The sequence below is a fragment of the Patiria miniata genome, unplaced genomic scaffold (genome assembly GCF_015706575.1).
Source record: "Patiria miniata isolate m_02_andy unplaced genomic scaffold, ASM1570657v1 HiC_scaffold_7, whole genome shotgun sequence".
Taxonomy (NCBI): domain Eukaryota; kingdom Metazoa; phylum Echinodermata; class Asteroidea; order Valvatida; family Asterinidae; genus Patiria; species Patiria miniata.
The window spans coordinates 4,210,762-4,230,896 of NW_024037074.1; the positions used below are offsets into that span (position 1 = coordinate 4,210,762).

Sequence of the window (20,135 nt, forward strand, 5' to 3'; positions counted from 1 at the left end):
GAAAATGACCGATTCAGCGCATATTGTAAATGAGTGTTACTTCTTGAAAACGAAAATGACCGATTCATCCCACAGTGTACACGAGTGCCACTTCGTGAAAACGAAAATGACCGATTCAGTGCACATTGTACATAAGTGTTACTTCGTGAAAACGAAAATCGCTTTGTTCAAAAATACGCGCGCGTAGCGCGAACTCAGGTCCACTTGGGTGTTACTTCGTGGTGTCACTGACGATATGTCAGACAGAAACGTTTGTATTTACAATCTACAGTCAGCCATTGAAAGAGTTACAACGCCTTAAGGCATCTCTCATCCGTAGTAAGAAGTACTTTTGTTAATACGATTGTACTTCGATCTTGTACACCTCTTACCGGCCTCAATTAGCTTGTTTCTGCGATCGACTATCTTAAAAGAAACATTTTGTTTCTTATTCACATTGAAACAAAATGTGAATAATACGGCGAATGTACGAGGAGGTGGGATTTTTAAGGTCTAAGCTCCCTCTTGGTACGCCCCCCCCCCCCAAAAAAAAAAAAATCTGAAAAAGACAGCATATGCCTGTTGGCAAGAAAGGCAACATACACATTGAAATGGTCATTGACACTAAGGAAAAGGATAGTGGGAAAACTTTACTCACATGTTATTCAGCGCCTCCAGTTTAGCGGTTATTCTTACTCTTGGGCTTCTCAAAATACATAAAATCCTGGAAAAATTATCAAAACAAAAAAAATACCGGGTGAGTCAAAAAAAAAACGAAACCCAAATGTCGGGACCATTGTTTTAGTGAAGTTTTGCATGTATCATTTTTATAATCTAGGATATGAAAGCCCAATTCATAAGCTTTCTTTTAGTAGAAGAATCATTTAAATCACTTATGTACTTTTCAAGTTGCGGAGTTTTAAACACTACCACCGTCTTAAAGTTCTGTCCACGGATCACACACATCCTTATGTGATTTGTTTTCGTTTTGCTGAAAGAACACTGAACTTCTTGTGATCCGTGGGGAGAACTTTAAAACGGTGTTTGTGTTTAAAATTCTGTATCTTAAAAAGTACATAAGTGATTTGAATGATTCTTGTATGAATTGAGCTTTCATATCCTAGATTTTGAAAGTCCTACATGCAAAACTTCACTAAAACAATGGTCCTGACCATTGTTTTTTTACTCACCCTGTAGAATAACTAAAGAGTGCAATTGAGCTTTTATCCCCAATTTTGTAGTCGAGAATGGGCTATTTTCTTTTGCTGATCGGAAATCTCATTAGGAAAATAAACAGCACTTGGATACCTTACTGCTGTTAATGATGTTGTTAAATGGTAGGCGCATTGTGTCGTTTGTATTTCAACTTTGAAGATATTGGAATCCTACTCACAACCAAGAAAACAGCTCCTAAAAGGCAAGCCTTCATCTCTACAGTCAAGTCCATCGGAACTTTAGATGGAAAAAGAAAAAGTCATTTTATAAACAATTAAAAAAAACATATTTTGTGAAATGATGGGGGAATTTCAACCTAGAATTATATGAAATGAAATGCTCTTATTATTATTTTTTTTTAAAGTAAAATTCAAGTCAACATTACCTTAATAAATATGAGGCTTTTTTATGTACTTTGTGCGACCATAAAACTGGCCAGGTCGCCGTTGGAGGCTCAAAGGAGGCTGATCATGGTTGCCTAGGTCGTTCAAAGGTGGTACAAAGGATGTTCAGACATTGCCATGGACGCAACTGTTGCCGCAAATTTTTGAGCATGTTCCAAATCAGTCGCAAAAAGGTCGCCGAGGAGGTTGGTTGCTCAAAGGTGGCTCATAATGAGGCAGAAGGAAGGCACAAGCATTGCCGTGGTTGCAGAATGGATGCACAATGGTCGGCCAATGATCGCCACATAAAAGATCCGTTCTGTTGCAAATTTTACCGTCAATCTGGGCGATATTTCTGCCTCCCTTTTGCCTCCCTTGTGCCTCCTTTGGCCGACCAATAGCGTGCATTGATCGACGATATGGCGACCGCTGTACATGTGCCACCATTCGGCGACCACGGCAACCCTTGAGCCACCATGGTCGTAGGTTGCACAGGGGAAGCACAAGGGAGGCTGGCAAGTGGCTCAGTGGACGCACAGGTCGCTCGTAGCTCGACATGCCCTTAAATTGCAGTTTCGTGGTTCAAGGGAGGCACACGGATCGCTGGAGCAGTTACATAGAAACAGGATTTTCTGGGTTTAAACGATCAATCGAAGCAATCCTAGAACATTCCCAAAACCAAAACGTTTGAACATTCAGTCTTTGCATGCACGTTTACAAACACGTGCGTGTACTGAACCTATGGGACTTGTTAACCAATCACGTAATGTGCAACAACTAACGGAGCTCCTCGAACTCCGCCCAGTAACTAACACACCATGGATTAACCATTAATACTATACGCATGGCGTCACAAATAAACTGGTTCTAAGCTCACTTTCCGTCACGGTACTTACAGGAGATGGCGAAGTTGTCGGCGTTGGTGTAATGTTCCTTGATGATCCCTCCCCACTGCTTGCTCAGTTTACCCATCTCCGTGCTCAAGTCTGGGCTCATGACCTTGGGATGGAAGGGCATTATCAGAATAAAGAGGTTGGCATAGACCTGAGACACAATGACGTCACGCTTTGTTTGCAAGTGGGTTTTCCTGCCTGCCAAGGGTCTATGATATGCGAGCAGATTCGGCGATTAGTGAATGCAGAACAAGACTGCGTCTCGACCTCGAGATACTGACCAATCAGCGGGTTTTTGCTTACCGTTGTTGTATTTAATACCAAAAATTGGCAATCAAATTGAACCATAAACAGCTTAGTCCACATTTCTGCTCGAATTGGCGTCACAGTTTCTAAAGTCGTCTCCCATTGGCTTGCGCGCGTGGTTTCTCTGATCACGTGAATATCTGTTCCGCAGACTACTTTCCCGTCGTGGCCAGGGTCAATTTCTTTGCGCCGCTTTGTGAGCGGGACGCGATATTTTTTTCAGTGCCACACATTTGCTATGGGTGTATATCGAAGCACATTGCGTTGCAAGTCAGGTTCTCGGACTATCTTTCACCGAGAAACGAAAATCCTACGAACCAGAAATTACCACAAGAAAATTGTTCCAAGTGACTAAAAAACCTTTTCAGTGGGATTGGAACCGTGACCTAACGGATGTTCAATCCAAAGTAGTATCCAATAGACTACAGCAGGAACTCGCTCAAATGTATAGCGCCCTCCTCGTAATTCTCTTTTTCATAGTCACTGTGTGGTATTGAGGAAAACAAAATCGCAAGCGGGGCAATTTGATAACAACAAACGGACAATTTGGGGCTTCATATAAGTTGTTGTCTGAAAACCTCTTTTCCCCGGTCTATTCGGGCGATTCACAATGCAGTGCGCCACCAAGAGTTTGCCACGGAGAGTTCATTTTCCCCCCAGTGCATTGTGGGAGATGGTCGACAAATTCGCAGCGCGGGACATTTGAAATTGTTAGTATTTTCGGTCAGCGGTTTCGTAAGCGTATGATTTGAGGATTTGTTTCTCATTTCTTTTCTTGTTATCAATATGGTGTTTTTTTGTAAGGCGACAGAACGCTATGCCCCAATCTATGACATATGAGCTCAAGTTGTCTACCGGCACTCATTCAAATAGTCCATGTTTTGTCGACCGTAAACTTGAAAAACTGAGTCTCTGTGGCAAACTCTTGGTGGCGCACTGCATTGTGAATCGCCCGAATTAGAGAGAGATTCTTACGTTGAAGTCGATATCATCGGTGCAGCAGACGTTCTGGCAGAACCAGAAGGGACCTTTAATCTTCAAAACCTTCTCTTTTGCCACGTTAAGAATGTCGTAGTTTGGATACCACCAACTTTGCCTATTCACAACAACAAAGCAACACAAAACACATTATTTTTATTTGTAACTGATTCATTTACTATACTGTGTAAGTATTTTTGTCATTCACATAATAAGCAAGTTCGGCAACCTGCTTACTTTTTTTCCAACCTCATTTCCAATAGTAAGCCCTGGATAGGAAACTTTCTTCCTGTATCCTGATTCGATATCGCAATTTGCTAATAATGGATTTATATCGTGTAGTTGGTGTTGGTATTTCCAACGACCTTGATGATACCTGCATCGAATTAGGCATATTTCGGTTCTAAACTTGGAAGAGAATATTTGTTTTGCTGAGAATGTGTTAAACTTACGACTGTCTGACGTAACCGATGACGTTGCCGGCTGGTGCCTCCACGGAAATGTCTGCGGCCACGCAGTCGCAATTGGCGCACCAGCAACAGCCACCGCAGCACTTAAACTCACGGTTCAACCGAAGCACCTCCTGCAACAAATGTTGAGTCAATAGAAAATTGAAGCAGCGGCACGTCTAGTTTTCTTCCGTCGTTTATTTCTCTAAACATGTTGAGTACATGTAGGATTTCTGCTCAGCATTTTTTGTCAGCTCTGCACGTTCTCCGTTGAAGATCAACATCACTAAACACGCTCAAACTAACTGACATTAATCAACTCCACACGGGTATTTTTATGTTTAAATTTGTTAATAATCTTCTTCCTCATTCCTTCTCTTCTTTCTTTACCTCAGTCCGAGATACTCACAGATATTCTACTAGGTGTCACAATAAGCACAATTTATTCCTACCGTTCACTCGCACAACTCATTCCCTGAGCACTTTGAAATACTATGGCCTGCGTCTTTGGAATACTTTGGACAAATCCATTCGAAGCCAGTCGTCCGTTGGCCAATTCAACGAAATTATAAGAGGATCTTAATCTCAAATTATGTAACGCAGCTTCTTTGATCTCATTGGCTATTTGCTAAGGTTTTTAGTCTTCCCTCTCCTCACCATGTTTATTGTTTTCAACAATTTGTATAGTTGTGTGTTTGTGTGTTCTTGTCTTGGTTTGTTCGCTGCAGTCTCGTTATTGTTTTAGTCCATGTTTTTGTCATTGTGTACGTTTCTCGTGAATCTCTTTGTTTTTTCGGATTATAAGTTATTTGCACAAGGCATTTCTGTACAAGCTTCGCTTCAAGAAAATGCCTCCGTGGCTTCTTTTGTATTTTTTTTCAGATTTTATATTGATTTAATTTATTGAAGTTTCATTTAATTATTTCAGTTTATTTATTTCCTTTGAATTGTTTACTTCATTTATATTTAGTTATTTGGTTTACTACTATGTGTCAGAAAGCACGGAAATAAATCTAAATCTAAATCTAAATCTAAATCTAATCTAAGAAGAATTCAAGTCGACTTTGATGTATCTGGCAAAGATGTTTGAATTATAATAATCAATGGTATCAATATTTAAATATGCCCTTTGTATTCCTATGGAGATACTACCTGGTTACTATTGTCAGTAATGTGCATCATAAATCCACGCTTGCCTCCACAGCACTGCCGCACGCAGAAGTTGGATTCTGAAAATATTCACCACAATAATTGTAAGAATAATATTGATGTGAAATCTAATTTTTTAATATTTGCAAAATTCTAGTTGTTTGTCGGATCACTGTCCTTATCTTTGCACTGAGCACCAAAAGCAATATCAATCATGTCAGTTTTGACCCTGCAAAGGGAGGAGAAGTCCGCAAACCATTCTCTTACCAACTAAGGCATGCACATTATGGTCACTGACAGAAGAACAAAAATTCCATCAAGGCATGCTGTCAATTTTAATACGGAGGCTCCCTCTATTTGCGAAAGAAAATATCTTATAAGATATCTTGTGTTCAGATAATCCGCCATTTAGCAGTACTTTTTTCACAATAGCTTACAAAATGTTTTTGCCATCGGAGGGGCTTGGCGTTTGTTTATGGTGTAAATCGAGGACACTTAAGTGCAACATCATCGATGAATCGAGGACAGAAACCGAATCGAGGACTCCTATGTTCGAAAACGTGTACAAAACCAATGACAGCTGTTGCAAAAAGGTTGAAGTACAAACAAAGGAAAAAGGAAGAGGAAAACAAATCCTCTATTTACACCATAAACAAACGTACGTGTGTGTGTTTGCAGTGATGGTGTGCCCGGATTCGTCAATAAATGTTTCTCCTATGAACGGCGCCACCTATAGTGACAAATGGTGTTCCTAATTCAGGATTTTTCGTCATGCGTCCCCAGTCTTTGAAACAAATGCTTGTGAGTTGATGAGTGTCTCAAATACCTTCATGAGCGAAGTAAATCTGCTGGCCAAGGCTGTTCTTCACTTGGTACCGGTTATTTGTTTCGTAGTTGGTCAGAACTGTATGGAAAATAGGATGATTGAAGCTCGTGATTTCATTTGTATATGGGGAAATAGGCAATGTCAAATAAGTTGTTAATCTCTCTCATAGGGCCACTCAAGGCGACGGCTACACAAATACGGGATCAAAAAGTAAATCTAAGTAACTTAAGTAGAGAGTCAGGTTTTGATGTCACGCTTATAATCAATTGAAAACGTGATACAAGTAAGAAGTGCATGGTGATGCTGTGCGTCGGAAGGAACTGGATGAATACTTCCTAGAATTTGATTTGGGAGCAACGACTATAGGGTTGGATCTGTAGTTTTATGTATTTACAATTTTTTTTTGCGAACTTACTCTCGAAGAGTTCAAGGTGTTGATGGACCAGAAGCTGATCAATCTGGGTCAGGTATTCTAGACCAGGTGGACAGCCGGGTATTGGTTGCTGGTGGGGCATCCACTGCATCTGCCCTGGCTGCGCGTAGCCCATAGGCTGCTGACCAATAACCTGATAACGGAAATACAGGGTGATTAAAAATAACGAAATCCAAATGACGGGACCATTGTTTTAGTGAAGTTCTGCATGTAGCACTTTCAAACTCTAGGATATGAAAGCCCAATTCCTAAGCTTTTTTAGTACAAGAATCAGTCAAATCACTCATGTACTTTTCAAGTTACTGAGTTTTAAACACAACCGCCGTTTTAAGGTTCTGGCCACGAATCACAAAAAGTTCAGTGTTTTCAGCAAAACGAAAACAAATTTTACAAGGATATGTGTATGAATCGTTTTCGTTCTGCTGAAAGAACGCACACCTTTTTTGTGATCCGTGGACAGAACCTTAAAACGGTGGTTGTGTTTAAAACTCCGTAACTTGAAAAGTACACGAGTGCATGATTTGAATGATTCTTATACTAAAAGAAAGCTTATAAATTCGGCTTTCATATCCTACATTTTGAAAGTGCTAACATGCAGAACTTCACTAAATCAATGGTTCCGCCATTTGGGTTTGGTTGGTTTTTGTTTACTCACCCTGTATACATGAATTATAAGTCTGCATGAGTGCTGTAGTCGACGTGCTTGCGCTTGTGATGAATCACAAAGATATCTAGTCACACAGTATGGTCCAAAGTAAATAGGAAAAACGTTAACAAAGGCCGCCCTATAAAATATTAACTTGACAGCATTGAATTTAAATAACTGAGGGAATGACTTGTGACTGACTTGTGACTGACTTGTGATTGACTTGTGATTGACTTATGATGACTTGTGACCAATCACCAGATGCCCGACTTCAAGAGTGAGGAATCGCATTCGCCAAGACGTCAGTGATCGAACGCGATGGTTGCATTGTTGTAGAGTGCCCTTACACAATTTTTTTTTTTAACTTTAATTCTCGCACTATACTAGCGTACGTCTTGGGAATCTTACAGCAATGGGGGCGTGGCCGTTTTATGTGAAACTAACCGTTGGTGTAAATTTTGATATCTTCGAACAAAACGGCGGCTACCCATTCGATACCGGTAGTCCGCGCGAGGGGGTACGGGTATCACTGCGTTGCATATCTAATTAGCGATGCTTGATCACCGCACCTAGAGCGTATGTTTACAATCGTCACGCGAAGACTATAAAAATTGTCCCCAAAAAGACTCAAAAAGGCGCGCGTGACTGACTATAACCATTTCGCGATCGCTGATTGGTTCTCTAGGAAAGCCTAGCGAGAAAATAATAAACTCCATAATTCGCAGGCGCGCTAGTCTAATCATCCCTTTAGATGTGCACGATCCACTATCGATCGCTAGCGCCCTGGCCAAGACTAGCTTGGACTCTGCAGAGACTGTGTTTACATGAACTGTTTCTCCAGCACTACGTTTCCTCTGTTTCTCCCTGCAACATGGCATGTTAAAATTGAGGTATTTAACTTACTGGCGGTGGCATGGTTCTCATTTGCACCTGTTGTTGTTGCTGATGAGAGACATATCCAGGCAACGTAGTTTCTGGTCCGGCAGCCATTGGGGCCTGAGGCCCCGGTGGCATGGTTCTCATTTGCACCTGTTGTTGTTGCTGATGAGAGACATATCCAGGCAACGTAGTTTCTGGTCCGGCAGCCATTGGGGCCTGAGGCCCCGGTGCTGGGCCGGCTGAGGGAGCCTCAACCTTCGTCTCGGAGGCCATGTTTTATCTTGTTTTATCTTTCTCCCCGCACCGTTGTTCTGAAGCTGAAACCCGCATTTGCAGGGACAGTTGGCATAGAAACGCAAACTGAGCTGGTACCGGGTCTGGGCAACAGGGGTCAGAGTCCATTTTGCTCTGATCATATTGAAATAGGCCGGTGAAACGTTAACTTGACCGATTAATTATAAATGGCGTGACACTTCAATTATTAGTATATGTAGTTTGGGGATGTCAACAAAGTTAGAAGATGGAGTACTTCATCACAAAAGCGATTTTAGAGAAGTATTTAAATTCGCAGACATGCCAAACCTTTGAATGACACGAGGGACCTTTTAAAATCCTCAACAGATAAAGACAGCGTAAGGTCTTTAGTTTTAACCCTTAAAGGGCTGGGTTATTCAGTGACCACCTCTCAGCAGCCCCCCCCCCCCCCCCAGATCTCGGCCATCGAGTCACGAAAAATGTGAAACTCTCTACATGCATAGAACATGTCATCTTGAACATTCCCAAGAAATTTAATGACTAAAGGTTAAAGAGTTTTGGAATTATGGCTAATTAATTATTCATATGCACGGATGGTAATTCTGCTCTGTGTACACTATATGACGTATATGGGGAAATTCAGTTTTCACGGTGCGTAGCACCGTGAAAACTGATGCATGGGGAAATTCAGTTTTCACGTTCGCTGCGCGGCAACCCGTGGGCTGATTTTTATGTTTTTGGTATCAAAAGATGCGCAAGGCTCGAGGCTAAAATTAGAACAGTTCGGGTTGCGAAAAAAAATCAAGACTATTGCAGAAAAAGTTGAGGGGGACGGATTCCGCCCCGGGCCCCTTTAGGGTTAATACTGATATAAATTCGACTGATGAGAAAAACAGCACAAATCTTTTTCAATTTTTAATCACACCTTTAAAACCTATGCGGTGACTATTTCATAACTTTCCTGTTGGCTGTTGCAGCAATTAATTATCATAAAACATCACAGGAGATGTCGGACCGAGAAATTGCTTTATTGACTAGACATGCCACAATGAAGCCACCGTAGATTCAGCACTAGGCTCAGCATGGTCGTCACATTGTAAGGAGTACACAGGCTCGGGCTGGCGTCTCATTGAGGCTGCATTTTTATTAATATTCTTAAGCATTTTTCAAAATATTTTAACGTATATAAGCTTATTCCAAGAATTTACACTAATGTTTGAAACTTTCCACAATATCGAGCAATCTGTTTAAACTATATACTCTTGTTTGAAATAGATTACTCTTTTATATTTAAGACAATTTGGTAGTTATTTTGCACACACAACACGACTGTAGGAATTAAGGATTCCTCGTACTCTTCAAATTAAAACAAATATCAATCAACTCTCCTCAATGCATTTCAGAAATGAACTATTCCAGAGCGATAATAGTAATTAAGTACACACTTTGTTTTTCTACCATTAAAATTAACAACCGTGGTTAGTCCAACGTATACATCTGAAAACCATTTTGTTTAGGTCAGAATTTGAGGCTTTTGTATGTTAACATTGACAATAAATTCTTATTTTTTTAACATAAAATAACCGTTCTTAATATTAAAATCAGTGTGGAGTCGAGCATCCTCGATTACATTTTAACATAAACTTCCACACTTGCCTGATCAGTTTCATCTTGCCTATACTTCTACTCTCTTTCACTCTGTCTATACCTCAATTTGAAAATTTATATACAGGGTGAGTAAAAACAAGGAACCCAAATGTCAGGACCATATTTAAATGAAGTTCTGCATGTAGCACTTTCAAAATCTAGAATATGACAGCCCAATGAATAAGCTTTCTTTTAGTACAAGAATCCTTTAAATCACTCATGTACTTTTCAAGTTATGGAATATATTTTAAAATATGAAATATATTTTAAACACAAACTCCGTTTTAAACTTCTGTCCTCAGATAACAAAAAAGGCAAGTGTTCTTTCAGCAAATGAAAACAATTCACATAGGGATGAGTGTGAATTGTTTTCATTTTTGCTAAAAGAACACTTTTTCTGTGATCTGTCGGGAGAACTTTAAAACGGTGTAGATGTTCAAAATTCTGTAACTTGAAAAGTACATGAGTGATTTGAATGATGCTTGTACTACAAGAAAGCTTATTCAATAGGCTTCCAGATCCTAGATTTTGAAAGTGCTATACATGCAGAACTTCATTAAAGAATTGGTCCTACCATTTGGTTTACCGTCTCCGTATTTTTGACTCACCCTGAATGTTTATTTGTGGACAGTTAAGTACGCATCGGAACAAAAAGTATATACACATTATGTAATCTCTATGTAGTCAACTTTCAAGCAGATTTTAAATTATCAAATAAATGTCAACTTATAGATAAATCCATTTCTCTTTTACTGTAACTGGAGTTAACTGTTTATGTTCAGAATCCATATTATGTGCCACATATAAACAAATCATGATTTTCATAATTCTTGTCGGCACTGTAATATGAAGAATATTCACGCCAGGTCCTTTCTATGTTCTTATACTTCCGGGCGCTTCTATTAGAAACAAAAAAGGGGCGTTACACGAATTCAGGGAATAGGGAGAATTTTTTAAGGGAATAGAATTCCTTCTAACGACCAATCAGAAAAAGAAAGGCTACTATATATTTGAAACTCTTATACAAAAAAAAGGGAAAGAGAAATAAATCTCCGTATCGATCTCCTTGGGATGAAGGCATAACAACGCAATAACCCTGCCATCCCAAAGCAACGAAGAGAGTTCGGAGAGAGTGTTCGGAGAGAGTTCGGAGAGAGTGTTCGGAGAGAGTTCGGAGAGAGTGTATCAGCAAACTTCGCACACTAAAAAAAGTGCCCGCCGTTGATAAAAGTTCGAGTGAACGGAATAGGTTATTAAGTTAATTATTTTTTTCGACACAAACCCTGAGCACCATGAGGTTAGCATCATCTCGATTAACGTTCACTTTTAAGTATTTGTCTCTTCGCTCGTCTATAGTGTAGATTTTTTCCCCTAACAACTGCGAGCATACAGGCCTTTTGTGTCTTTCTGCGCCCCTGTTTTACGAAGAACTTATCTCTATATTCCAAAGAGTGGAACTTCACTCCATTCGAGTGGAGATTCACTCCCACAGTCGGAAACTGGGGACTAGACGCTTTAGAGTGAAATTCCTTCAATCGTAGAGATCGAGTTTTCACTCGAGCTTCGACTGAAGTGGTATTTTGTCAGACTAGTCCAATAAAAAATGAGAGTGATTTTCACTCTAAAACGTCTAGTCCCTAATTTCACTCTTTGGAATCTGGAGAGTTTAACCATTATTCAGCTAGACTTCAACATTGGTATACAAGGAATATTTTGTCATTGGTTCAAAATATTATAAGTTACAGAAGTTCCACGTAAAACAAAAAAACTTCAATTAATTTGTTGAATGTCGTCAACGCCGTCGTCGAGTCGCAAGGTCCTCCCTCCAGTCTAGTGACGATTGTTGTTCTTGGGCTGCTCGAAATACATGAAATCCTGAAGTAAAAAATGGAGAAAATGAAGAAGAAATATTACAAGTGGGCTATTATTCGTGTGAGGGCAACTTTCATATAAGATCACTAAAAGTAACCGACCATTTTGATGAAAAAACCTACTTTGACTAAAGGTCGTACTGGTTCTGAGAACCTCGTGAAATCATTCCGGCTGGTCAGTCAATTGAATGATATTTCTTTTTTAATAAAGAGTGTTATCGACAAAATCGTGTTTCGTAATTAAAATGTTGTGCATTGTTTTTTTCCTCGAATAGTGTAATATCCACTGCGAGCTGAAAACTCAACAGTTTTGATTCTGAACAGTCCTCTTTGGGTTTTGAGTGGTGTTATTATCGGAAACAAACAAACTACATGAAAAGCAAAATGATCTTCTACGTCTATGCCGCTGTTGGAAAATCACACTCACCACCAGGAAAACAGCTCCCAAAAGACAGGCTTTCATATCCACGTTCAAGTCCATGGGAACTGACAAATGGAAAAAAGGAATTTTTTTATTCAAAAGTGACCTTTGAAATGTAATCCCACTCCCACTAACATTACAAACTGTTGCACCTGACCAGAAACTCTTTTTATTTTACAGTTGCCAAATAAACTTTTCAAACCTCGAGTCAGATTTTTCTGAAACAGTAAGACATAAAAACAGCTGACAGCTTTAATCCGCTGGGTGCAAGTTTTAATGTTCATCGGCAAAATGTTGCCTTTGTCCCGTCAGTGGTGGAGTCGAGAATGACGTGATGCCACGATATTGCGTGTTGTCTTAGTGCCAGTGCGATGTGATAACTTTCCTCCAATGAACGCCATGCCGTTTACGCGTTCAGCGTGTGACGTAATCGTGAACCCAGTGGCGCAACCAGGATTTAGTTGGGGGCGCCTATTTTTTTTGGTCAAATTGTTTAGATGTTCACTTTTTTCAAATTTTTTTACCCAAGATTTTGGCCACAGACTTTTTTTGGGGGGGGGGGACCGGATTATTTTGACGTTGGTGGCGCCACTTACACTCCTATTATACTATTCGAAAATAGGCCACATACATATCACCAAAGTCAAAAAAAAAAAAAAAAATACCGACAAAATATCCAAATTCACAACCTCTTGGGGGGGGGGGGCTCAAGCCCCCGAGGCTCCCCCCCCCCCCCCCCATCAGGGGTCTTCACAAAATGTATCGAGGTATCCGGGCCATATGCGCGTCCATAAACCCGATTAAACTGGGCTTAGTCTTCAATTACAGTCGCATCCGACTATAGCTTTTTGAGGGTGTGATCTGCAATGCCTAGAGTGCACACCTATGTTCCCCAATACCTATGTTCCCCAACCCTAACCCTAACACTAACCCTAAGGGTTTGGGGCACATAGGCATTGGGGGAACATCGGGTAGACCCCATACTTACAGGTGATGGCGAAGTTGTCGGCCTTGGTGTATGCTTCCTTGAAGATTCCTCCCCACTGCTTACTCACTTTGCCCAACTCGGTGGTCAATTCCGGATCCATGATCTGAAAAAATATCACAAGACGCTTTACTTAATGCCCCTTGCTTAAAACACTTTCACTGACAAATGAGATGGTGGCTGAAAATGGAAATTTATTAAATCCTCAGAACTACTAGTATCACAACAACAAAATTGCGGTATCAAATTAAAGCGGACAACAAGACCTTTTGAGTAGTATGTCAGTGGGATGAAATGTAGTTAAGTGTGTTTTTTGGGGGTCAAACCCCTGATTTTTGGCTAAAATCGAGGATTTCAGGTCCGGTAGTCATTTTGGCATTTTTTTACCTTAAAATCAATGTCGTCGGTGCAGCAAACGTTTTGGCAGAACCAAAATGGTCCGCGTAGCTTCAGGACTGTCTCTTTTGCCACGTTCATGATCGTGAAGTTAGGATACCACCAACTCTGTCTGATATTAGAAAGAGGAATGTGCAATTATTGGATAGTGCTGAGATAAAAGAATCATAAACTTTGCTTGACACCAAATCATGAGTTAAAAATTTAAAGCACTACAATACGAACCAAAACCTTCAGAAAGCAAGAAACAAATTTCACCGAAAAGGTTATGTAAGACTAGGAAGTGCCACATTTGGCTTTAGGTTAAAGGTCATTCTGAATCTTTGCACTTGCTCTATGTGCCACCTGCGGGTATTGAGAAGACCACTCTGCTCTGTGAAACAATTAATACATATAGCTTACCATACAGTACCAAAGTAAGCATATAATATCAAACTAACTCAACCGTAACGTGCCCGGACTAATTTTATGGGGTTATGCCAATATTTGGAACTACGTACATTGACCCTCGTTTTAATCAATTAATAGTTCATCTATTATGTCGAAAAGTAGAGCTCTGTACATGAATATCTGAACAGAAAAAAACGAACAAGTTCTACTTGAAAACAACAGTAGATTTTGTTGTATACATAGCGATAGTTAAACACAATGAAAAACAAACATTTCACTTGGCCTTAAAATGCTTCAGGATAAACTTAATTAAGCTTGCTAGACTTATTTACGATTGTCTGACGTAGCCGATGACGTTGCCGACTGGTGCCTCTACTGCAATGTCTGCAGCCGCGCAGTCGGCATTGGCGCACCAGCAGCAGCCGCCACAGAACTTGAACTCACGGTTCAACCGAAGCACCTCCTGCAACCAAAATAAATGGACAACAGTGTGGTCAGCCATAATTACCTTTTCTAATTCCATTTCTCTAACACTGTAAAAAGTCACGGGTCAGATTGGCCCAAAATCGAGGTTCTAAATTTGACCTATTCAGCCATGTGGTTGCGATGGCGATTTCTATATACGTCAATTTATTATTGACCATACATAGTATCGGATTCCTGATCAAATCTGAATAGGGCGTTTTTGAGTGTTTTTGGTTTGTTTTGTCTGTGTTCTTTTTGTTCATCTATATGAAGTTAGCTCTTCAAAAGGTATGCACTCGATTCACACTCTTGAACCATCGATAGTGTTTGCCAAATGAAAAAAAATCAATAGTATAAATCACAGCAAAGGGGCAATATTGACGGAGACGTTTGTTTCATTTGACTTCCACCACCCTTATTAGATCAGAAAACAACATTATCAGCTTGTTGTTCCGTGATTAATCCCCATCCCAAAGTCTCAATTTGTGTGTGTATATATACATGTATGTAAAGTAATATTTGAGGCTTTGCATGGTGGAGATACTAAATAATGAAAGGTTTGAGGAAACACCATGTGCGAATAATTTCTCAACTAAGAGAATGGTTCTGAAAAGAACCAGAGGTATAAACTCGACGTTCCGGTCAGTATCCGGTCAGTATGCTCTGACCGTCTTCAGAAGAAACATGTATGTAAAGTTTCCGAGGGACCAATAACATACTACTGCATGGCAAATTATTGCGTTTAGGCACAGCTATTACCTGGTTCATATTGTCCGTAACGTGCATGAGAAATCCACGCTTGCCAGCACAGCACTGTCGCTCACAGCATCCAGATTCTGCAAATACCCGACACAAGAACCATTGAAATACGCCAGAAATTACAAACGTTGATTTCGCACACAGTAGTTAAAATAAACCAACTACCCTTTATAAAAAATGTACATCCAACGTTTTGCATTAAAGGATCCATGCAACGAATTGTTCTTAGGAACACATTTTGTGCAACTGTCTCTGAAATGCCCGAAAACTATTTGACATCCCTTTTTGGTTAATGTTACTGAAAAGTGTACTTCTTTAAACATTTAACATTATCCAGGCTTTTCTGGACAACTGAGGGTGCTCAGACGTGATATTGCAGGAAGACAATATTCAGTTCAGGGGATTTCTGTTTAAAATGTGAACCAAAATGTGCGTATTGACAACAAAATTCTCAAGGAGTGATATAGAAGAGCAACACTGTATCACGCTGTACTGTGCAAAGGTACACGACGAGCACAGTGTTTATCTAACCTTTGTATTTGCTTAATTCAGTATTCAATACAAAAATTTCCATGCCAAACACCACAGGTGGAGTTCTGTTTGACGTCAGTAAATTAATCATTTACGGCCTTATCAGGGATAACAAAGCAGAAATATACCACAACAATGCTTAACAAGTGCTTTTTTGGGCGTGATAACAGCAACGTATCTAGTTTCAGTTTAGGGGTTGCCTATTTTTCTTTTCCGCTGGTACCACCGCCCTATCCATGGCCAAGGGCGATGGTGACCTTTTTATATTTTGGAGGTCTTATCATTATGGAGAGATTTTGAATAATGTAATCGGTGATCCAGAGAGGTAAACACGATGCCCGTGTGATTGAATGTACGCCATAAATAACGCGCCAGTATTCAAGCTATTTGTGAATTCGTTTTGTTTACAGCAATTTGAGAAACAAATCAGCCGTCGCAGTGTGTTACAACTGCTAATGTTGTAACCAACAAATAGCGTATCACCAACCGCTAATGTCACAAAAATTGACCGATATTGTATCACTAACCGACAATGTAACAAAAACTGACCTAAATATTACTGCACTATCAGTCAATTGTTGTTAAATTATCGGTCATAACCAATATTGTTAACAGAAATTGACCGACAGTGTAGTAACATTTACTACACTTTCTGTATATTTTTGTTACATTATCGGTTGGTGATACAATATCGGTACATTGTTGAGACATGATCGCTTGGTGATCCGTATATCCGTTGGTTACTACATTATCAGTTGTTGCACAGGGGCCAGTGGATATGGGTTGGATCACCTGTGGCTTCAGAACCACTTAAGCTTTCCGGGTAGGTAGAGGGGACCGTGAGCTTTAGTTGGCCTCACGTTTTAAAATTCAAGAGGGGCGACCCCTTTGACCTTAGGAGCGAATCGTGAAGGAAAGGGGGTCAGTAGAAAGCAACATCCATTACAAAACACTCAGTCGTATTCACTCCATCTCTAGTACAATGTCTCCCTCTCTGGTATTAAAATGTAAATAATGTCTCCATTTTTTAAGGACACACGACACCCATGTTCCCCGGCTCCACAAGTGGGTCTGGAAATTTCCGATTTAGGCTTTATGGACTACAGTTCCAAACGAAGCCCAGGTGGTGGTGGGGGGGGGGGGGGGGGTTAAATATGAAAAAATCAGTGTGGGGGTCTACTTTGCAAAAAACTATACATGTTCTGCAATTTCCAAACTGAACCGGACCAACCGGTATTTTGTGTCAAATGAGACGCATATTTTTTAAATCATTGTTTATTGGGTGTAAATCAGTACCTTCATGAGCGAAGTAGATCTGCTGACCAACACTGTTCTTCACCTGGTATCGATTCTCGGTCTCATAATCGGTCAACACTGCAAGAAAACATCCAGTTTTACTTGTAACTAAGAAGAAATATGTCTGTTCTTATCGCTTTAGTAGCTGACCCAGGAAAGGCCAGACGCGGATGCGTTGGACGCACTGAAGAAAGCATCTCTTCAATGCAAAACAAGTTTAGTTATACCACGGCTCAACACAAATGCCTTACCATATTGTTACTTCTAAAATACAAAAACATGAAAGTGTGAAACCTGTTTTACAAAGTTCAGTATGGGTGCTGCAAACGCAATATTTGGAGTTGCAAAATAACATAAATTGTTCTTTATACTATTTTACTCCGCGGTTCTTTCATGACCAACGTATTTCTTTGTAGGAGAGAGGGGGCTTACTGATAGTGGACAATGACACAATAAAACTGAGTCAAATGGCATTCCTGAAATGTTTCATTAGAATGTGACTGATTTTGGCAATGGCTTTTAGAAATAGGGGAGGCACCCATCCAACTTTGAAGTCCTTTTGTTCATTAAGTAATGCAGCTTCTAAAATTACATTCCGAAAGAGCATCCACACATTCTTTGGTTACTCACTTTCAAAGAGCTCCACCTGTTGGTGGACCAATAGCTGATCGATCTGGGTCAGGTACTCCAGGCCAGGTGGACAGCCGGGCATCGCTTGTGGGTGCGGCATCCACTGTATCTGCCCAGGCTGCGCACTCACCCCAGGTTGCTGACCGGCATACTTTACAGAAAAAAAAGAAATATAGTGACCGCATATATTGGGATCCCCCGCAGTGCAACCCAAATGCATATATGGGTGGTTTTGTTTTGCAGAGATGAAATAATTATCGAGAAGAAAAAGTTGTCTGTCAAAAAGGATATTCACATAAAGGCTCTACCGATCTAGATTAAAGGATTAATTACGTCCTGGATGGAATGCACGAAATTGGGCTGCAAAACTCGTTTTAAACGAAATGATTTTAAACGGTATTTCGAGGGGTCAACATTTTGACTCCAAAAAATCGAGTTGAGTGCTATAGTTGTGAATCCTGCCGCACACATACTGAAATGTGTATCCTTGTGGAGTCATTTCTTTGTTCTCGTGTACTAAAGTTTTCGAGTTTGAAAGTGTTCTTTCAAAATGCTCCTATTTTAACTAGAATGAATTTCCTGGGCTGAAATTCGGACTTAATACCCCTTACATAAAATACTTCAATTTGCGAACGATCCATGCACACCTTGGAAATTCCCTTCTTTTTGAGTAAAATCCACATATCTATTTCGTGATAACCTTGTGGGGACGTACTTATAGAAATTGCTCTGTGGAGACAATACAATCTGTGTTCCCTGTTGTGCACATGTCTCCAGAGGGTACCGTGTACCAGATCACATGTTTACGTTAAGTAGTGTTAACATTCCTTTGTTTTCGCGTAGTTACGGAAAACCTGTGTACAAAACTCATTTTACTCACACTATGGAAACTCTTTCAACCCAATTTGTTTTCTATGATTGTCTTTAGTGTTTCTCTTCATTATTCCCACTGATAAACCTAACCCCAAAATGCCTCTAAACCTGTTTTCCAGAGAGGGGAGCACAGTGTGGACGTGGGAACGTGGGCACAACGTCGCTGCTACCTAGTTTATGTGGACCTATCTTTTTCGGAAGTCCACACAAAAGTGAATGTAATGCTTGTACACCCATACTCATGTTTACATTACATACCCTATGTGGACATTCCTTTGTTTTCGCACAGTTAAGGAAAACAGGAGGAAAAAAATATTTTACCCACACTGTGAAAACTTTCTCAACCCAAATAGTTTGTCCTGATTTCCTTGAGTGTTGCTCTTCATTTTACGACTGATGACCCTGTTTTTTGGGTGATCTAAACCTGTTTTCCAGACGGAGGGCGAAACCTTATGTGGACCTGGCTTAGTCCACATAACGTTCACACAGCCTGCATTATTTTTGACCTATTTTGTTGTCAGGTCCAGATGGTAAGGTTGGTACACGCACAACGTGTATCATACATTGAAGGGACACGGCTGGAAACACGTATGCATATGCCACGAAATGTCCACAGCGTCTGATGTAAAGAAGCGGTTTTTCCGTCTTTAAGTTTCTCGGGAACGGTAAGACATTAGAGGTTAGTATCCTTTTAACTAGACCTTTTTTGGATTCTAGATGCTCTGTGGTGCGATCTGAGGCAATTTCTGACCACTTTAACCAATGTTTTTTTGAGGAAAAGATGGTGGTGTACTCATTGCCTGCCTTTATTGCGATGTCACATAAAAAAAAAAAATTGGTTTCGTTTTGGGGGGGGGGGGGGGCCATGGCCCCCTTTGGCCCCCCCCCCTGGATCCGCCCTTGAGCCAACTAACCCATCAACAGCTTAGGCTAATGTCTGCTCGAAATGACGATTTCTGCTCTAAAGTCGCGGGGTCACATACAATTTGCATGCACATACATGTATTATATCAGACGTTGTTGCGGAGCTTGCGGGCTCCGTCGAACAACGGATGATACTCAGTCTACTAAGAGGCAGCAGGATATCCTTAAAATACCAACTTACACTGCAATTGGCCCGTGCCCACTTTTCTAGAGACCAACATGAACCCGTTAAATGTTAAAAGGCAGAGGCGGACTGTTGCGCTTCGACTGTTTACATAATAGGCACAGTGCATAATGACATGTTTTCCCCATAATTTTTCCATTCGATAATGGCGATGAAGTAGCTTCATAAACAGTTTCATAACCCGACTTACCCCGGGTTGCATGGCCCCCATCTGGACCTGAGGTTGCTGTGGCGAGACGTAGCCTTGCGGGGCCCCGGCTGCCATCGGTGGCGGGGCGCCCGGAGCGGGGCCGGTCGGTGGAACACCGTACTTCTCGGAAGCCATAATTTTACTAGTTTAGTGATGCCAACGTTCTATCAGGCGACAATAAT

General features: G+C 40.6%; 2 protein-coding genes across 2 annotated transcripts; both read right to left on the bottom strand.

The window, feature by feature from the left end:
- Positions 1 to 651: 651 nt before the first annotated feature.
- On the bottom strand, positions 652 to 6,738 carry LOC119746227 (phospholipid scramblase 1-like). Its single transcript, XM_038223045.1, has 8 exons — positions 6,594 to 6,738; positions 6,179 to 6,256; positions 5,356 to 5,432; positions 4,207 to 4,337; positions 3,752 to 3,872; positions 2,474 to 2,576; positions 1,373 to 1,431; positions 652 to 703 (listed from the first exon to the last, which is right to left on the bottom strand). The coding sequence occupies exons 1-8, from the start codon at positions 6,724 to 6,726 to the stop codon at positions 659 to 661; spliced, it is 747 nt and encodes a 248-aa protein (XP_038078973.1). The 5' UTR covers positions 6,727 to 6,738; the 3' UTR covers positions 652 to 658.
- Positions 6,739 to 11,605: 4,867 nt separating this feature from the next.
- On the bottom strand, positions 11,606 to 20,135 carry LOC119744355 (phospholipid scramblase 1-like). Its single transcript, XM_038220236.1, has 9 exons — positions 19,954 to 20,135; positions 17,783 to 17,933; positions 17,153 to 17,230; positions 15,326 to 15,402; positions 14,434 to 14,564; positions 13,703 to 13,823; positions 13,319 to 13,421; positions 12,337 to 12,395; positions 11,606 to 11,913 (listed from the first exon to the last, which is right to left on the bottom strand). Exons 1-9 carry the CDS (start codon positions 20,086 to 20,088, stop codon positions 11,869 to 11,871), a joined length of 900 nt encoding a protein of 299 aa, XP_038076164.1. The 5' UTR covers positions 20,089 to 20,135; the 3' UTR covers positions 11,606 to 11,868.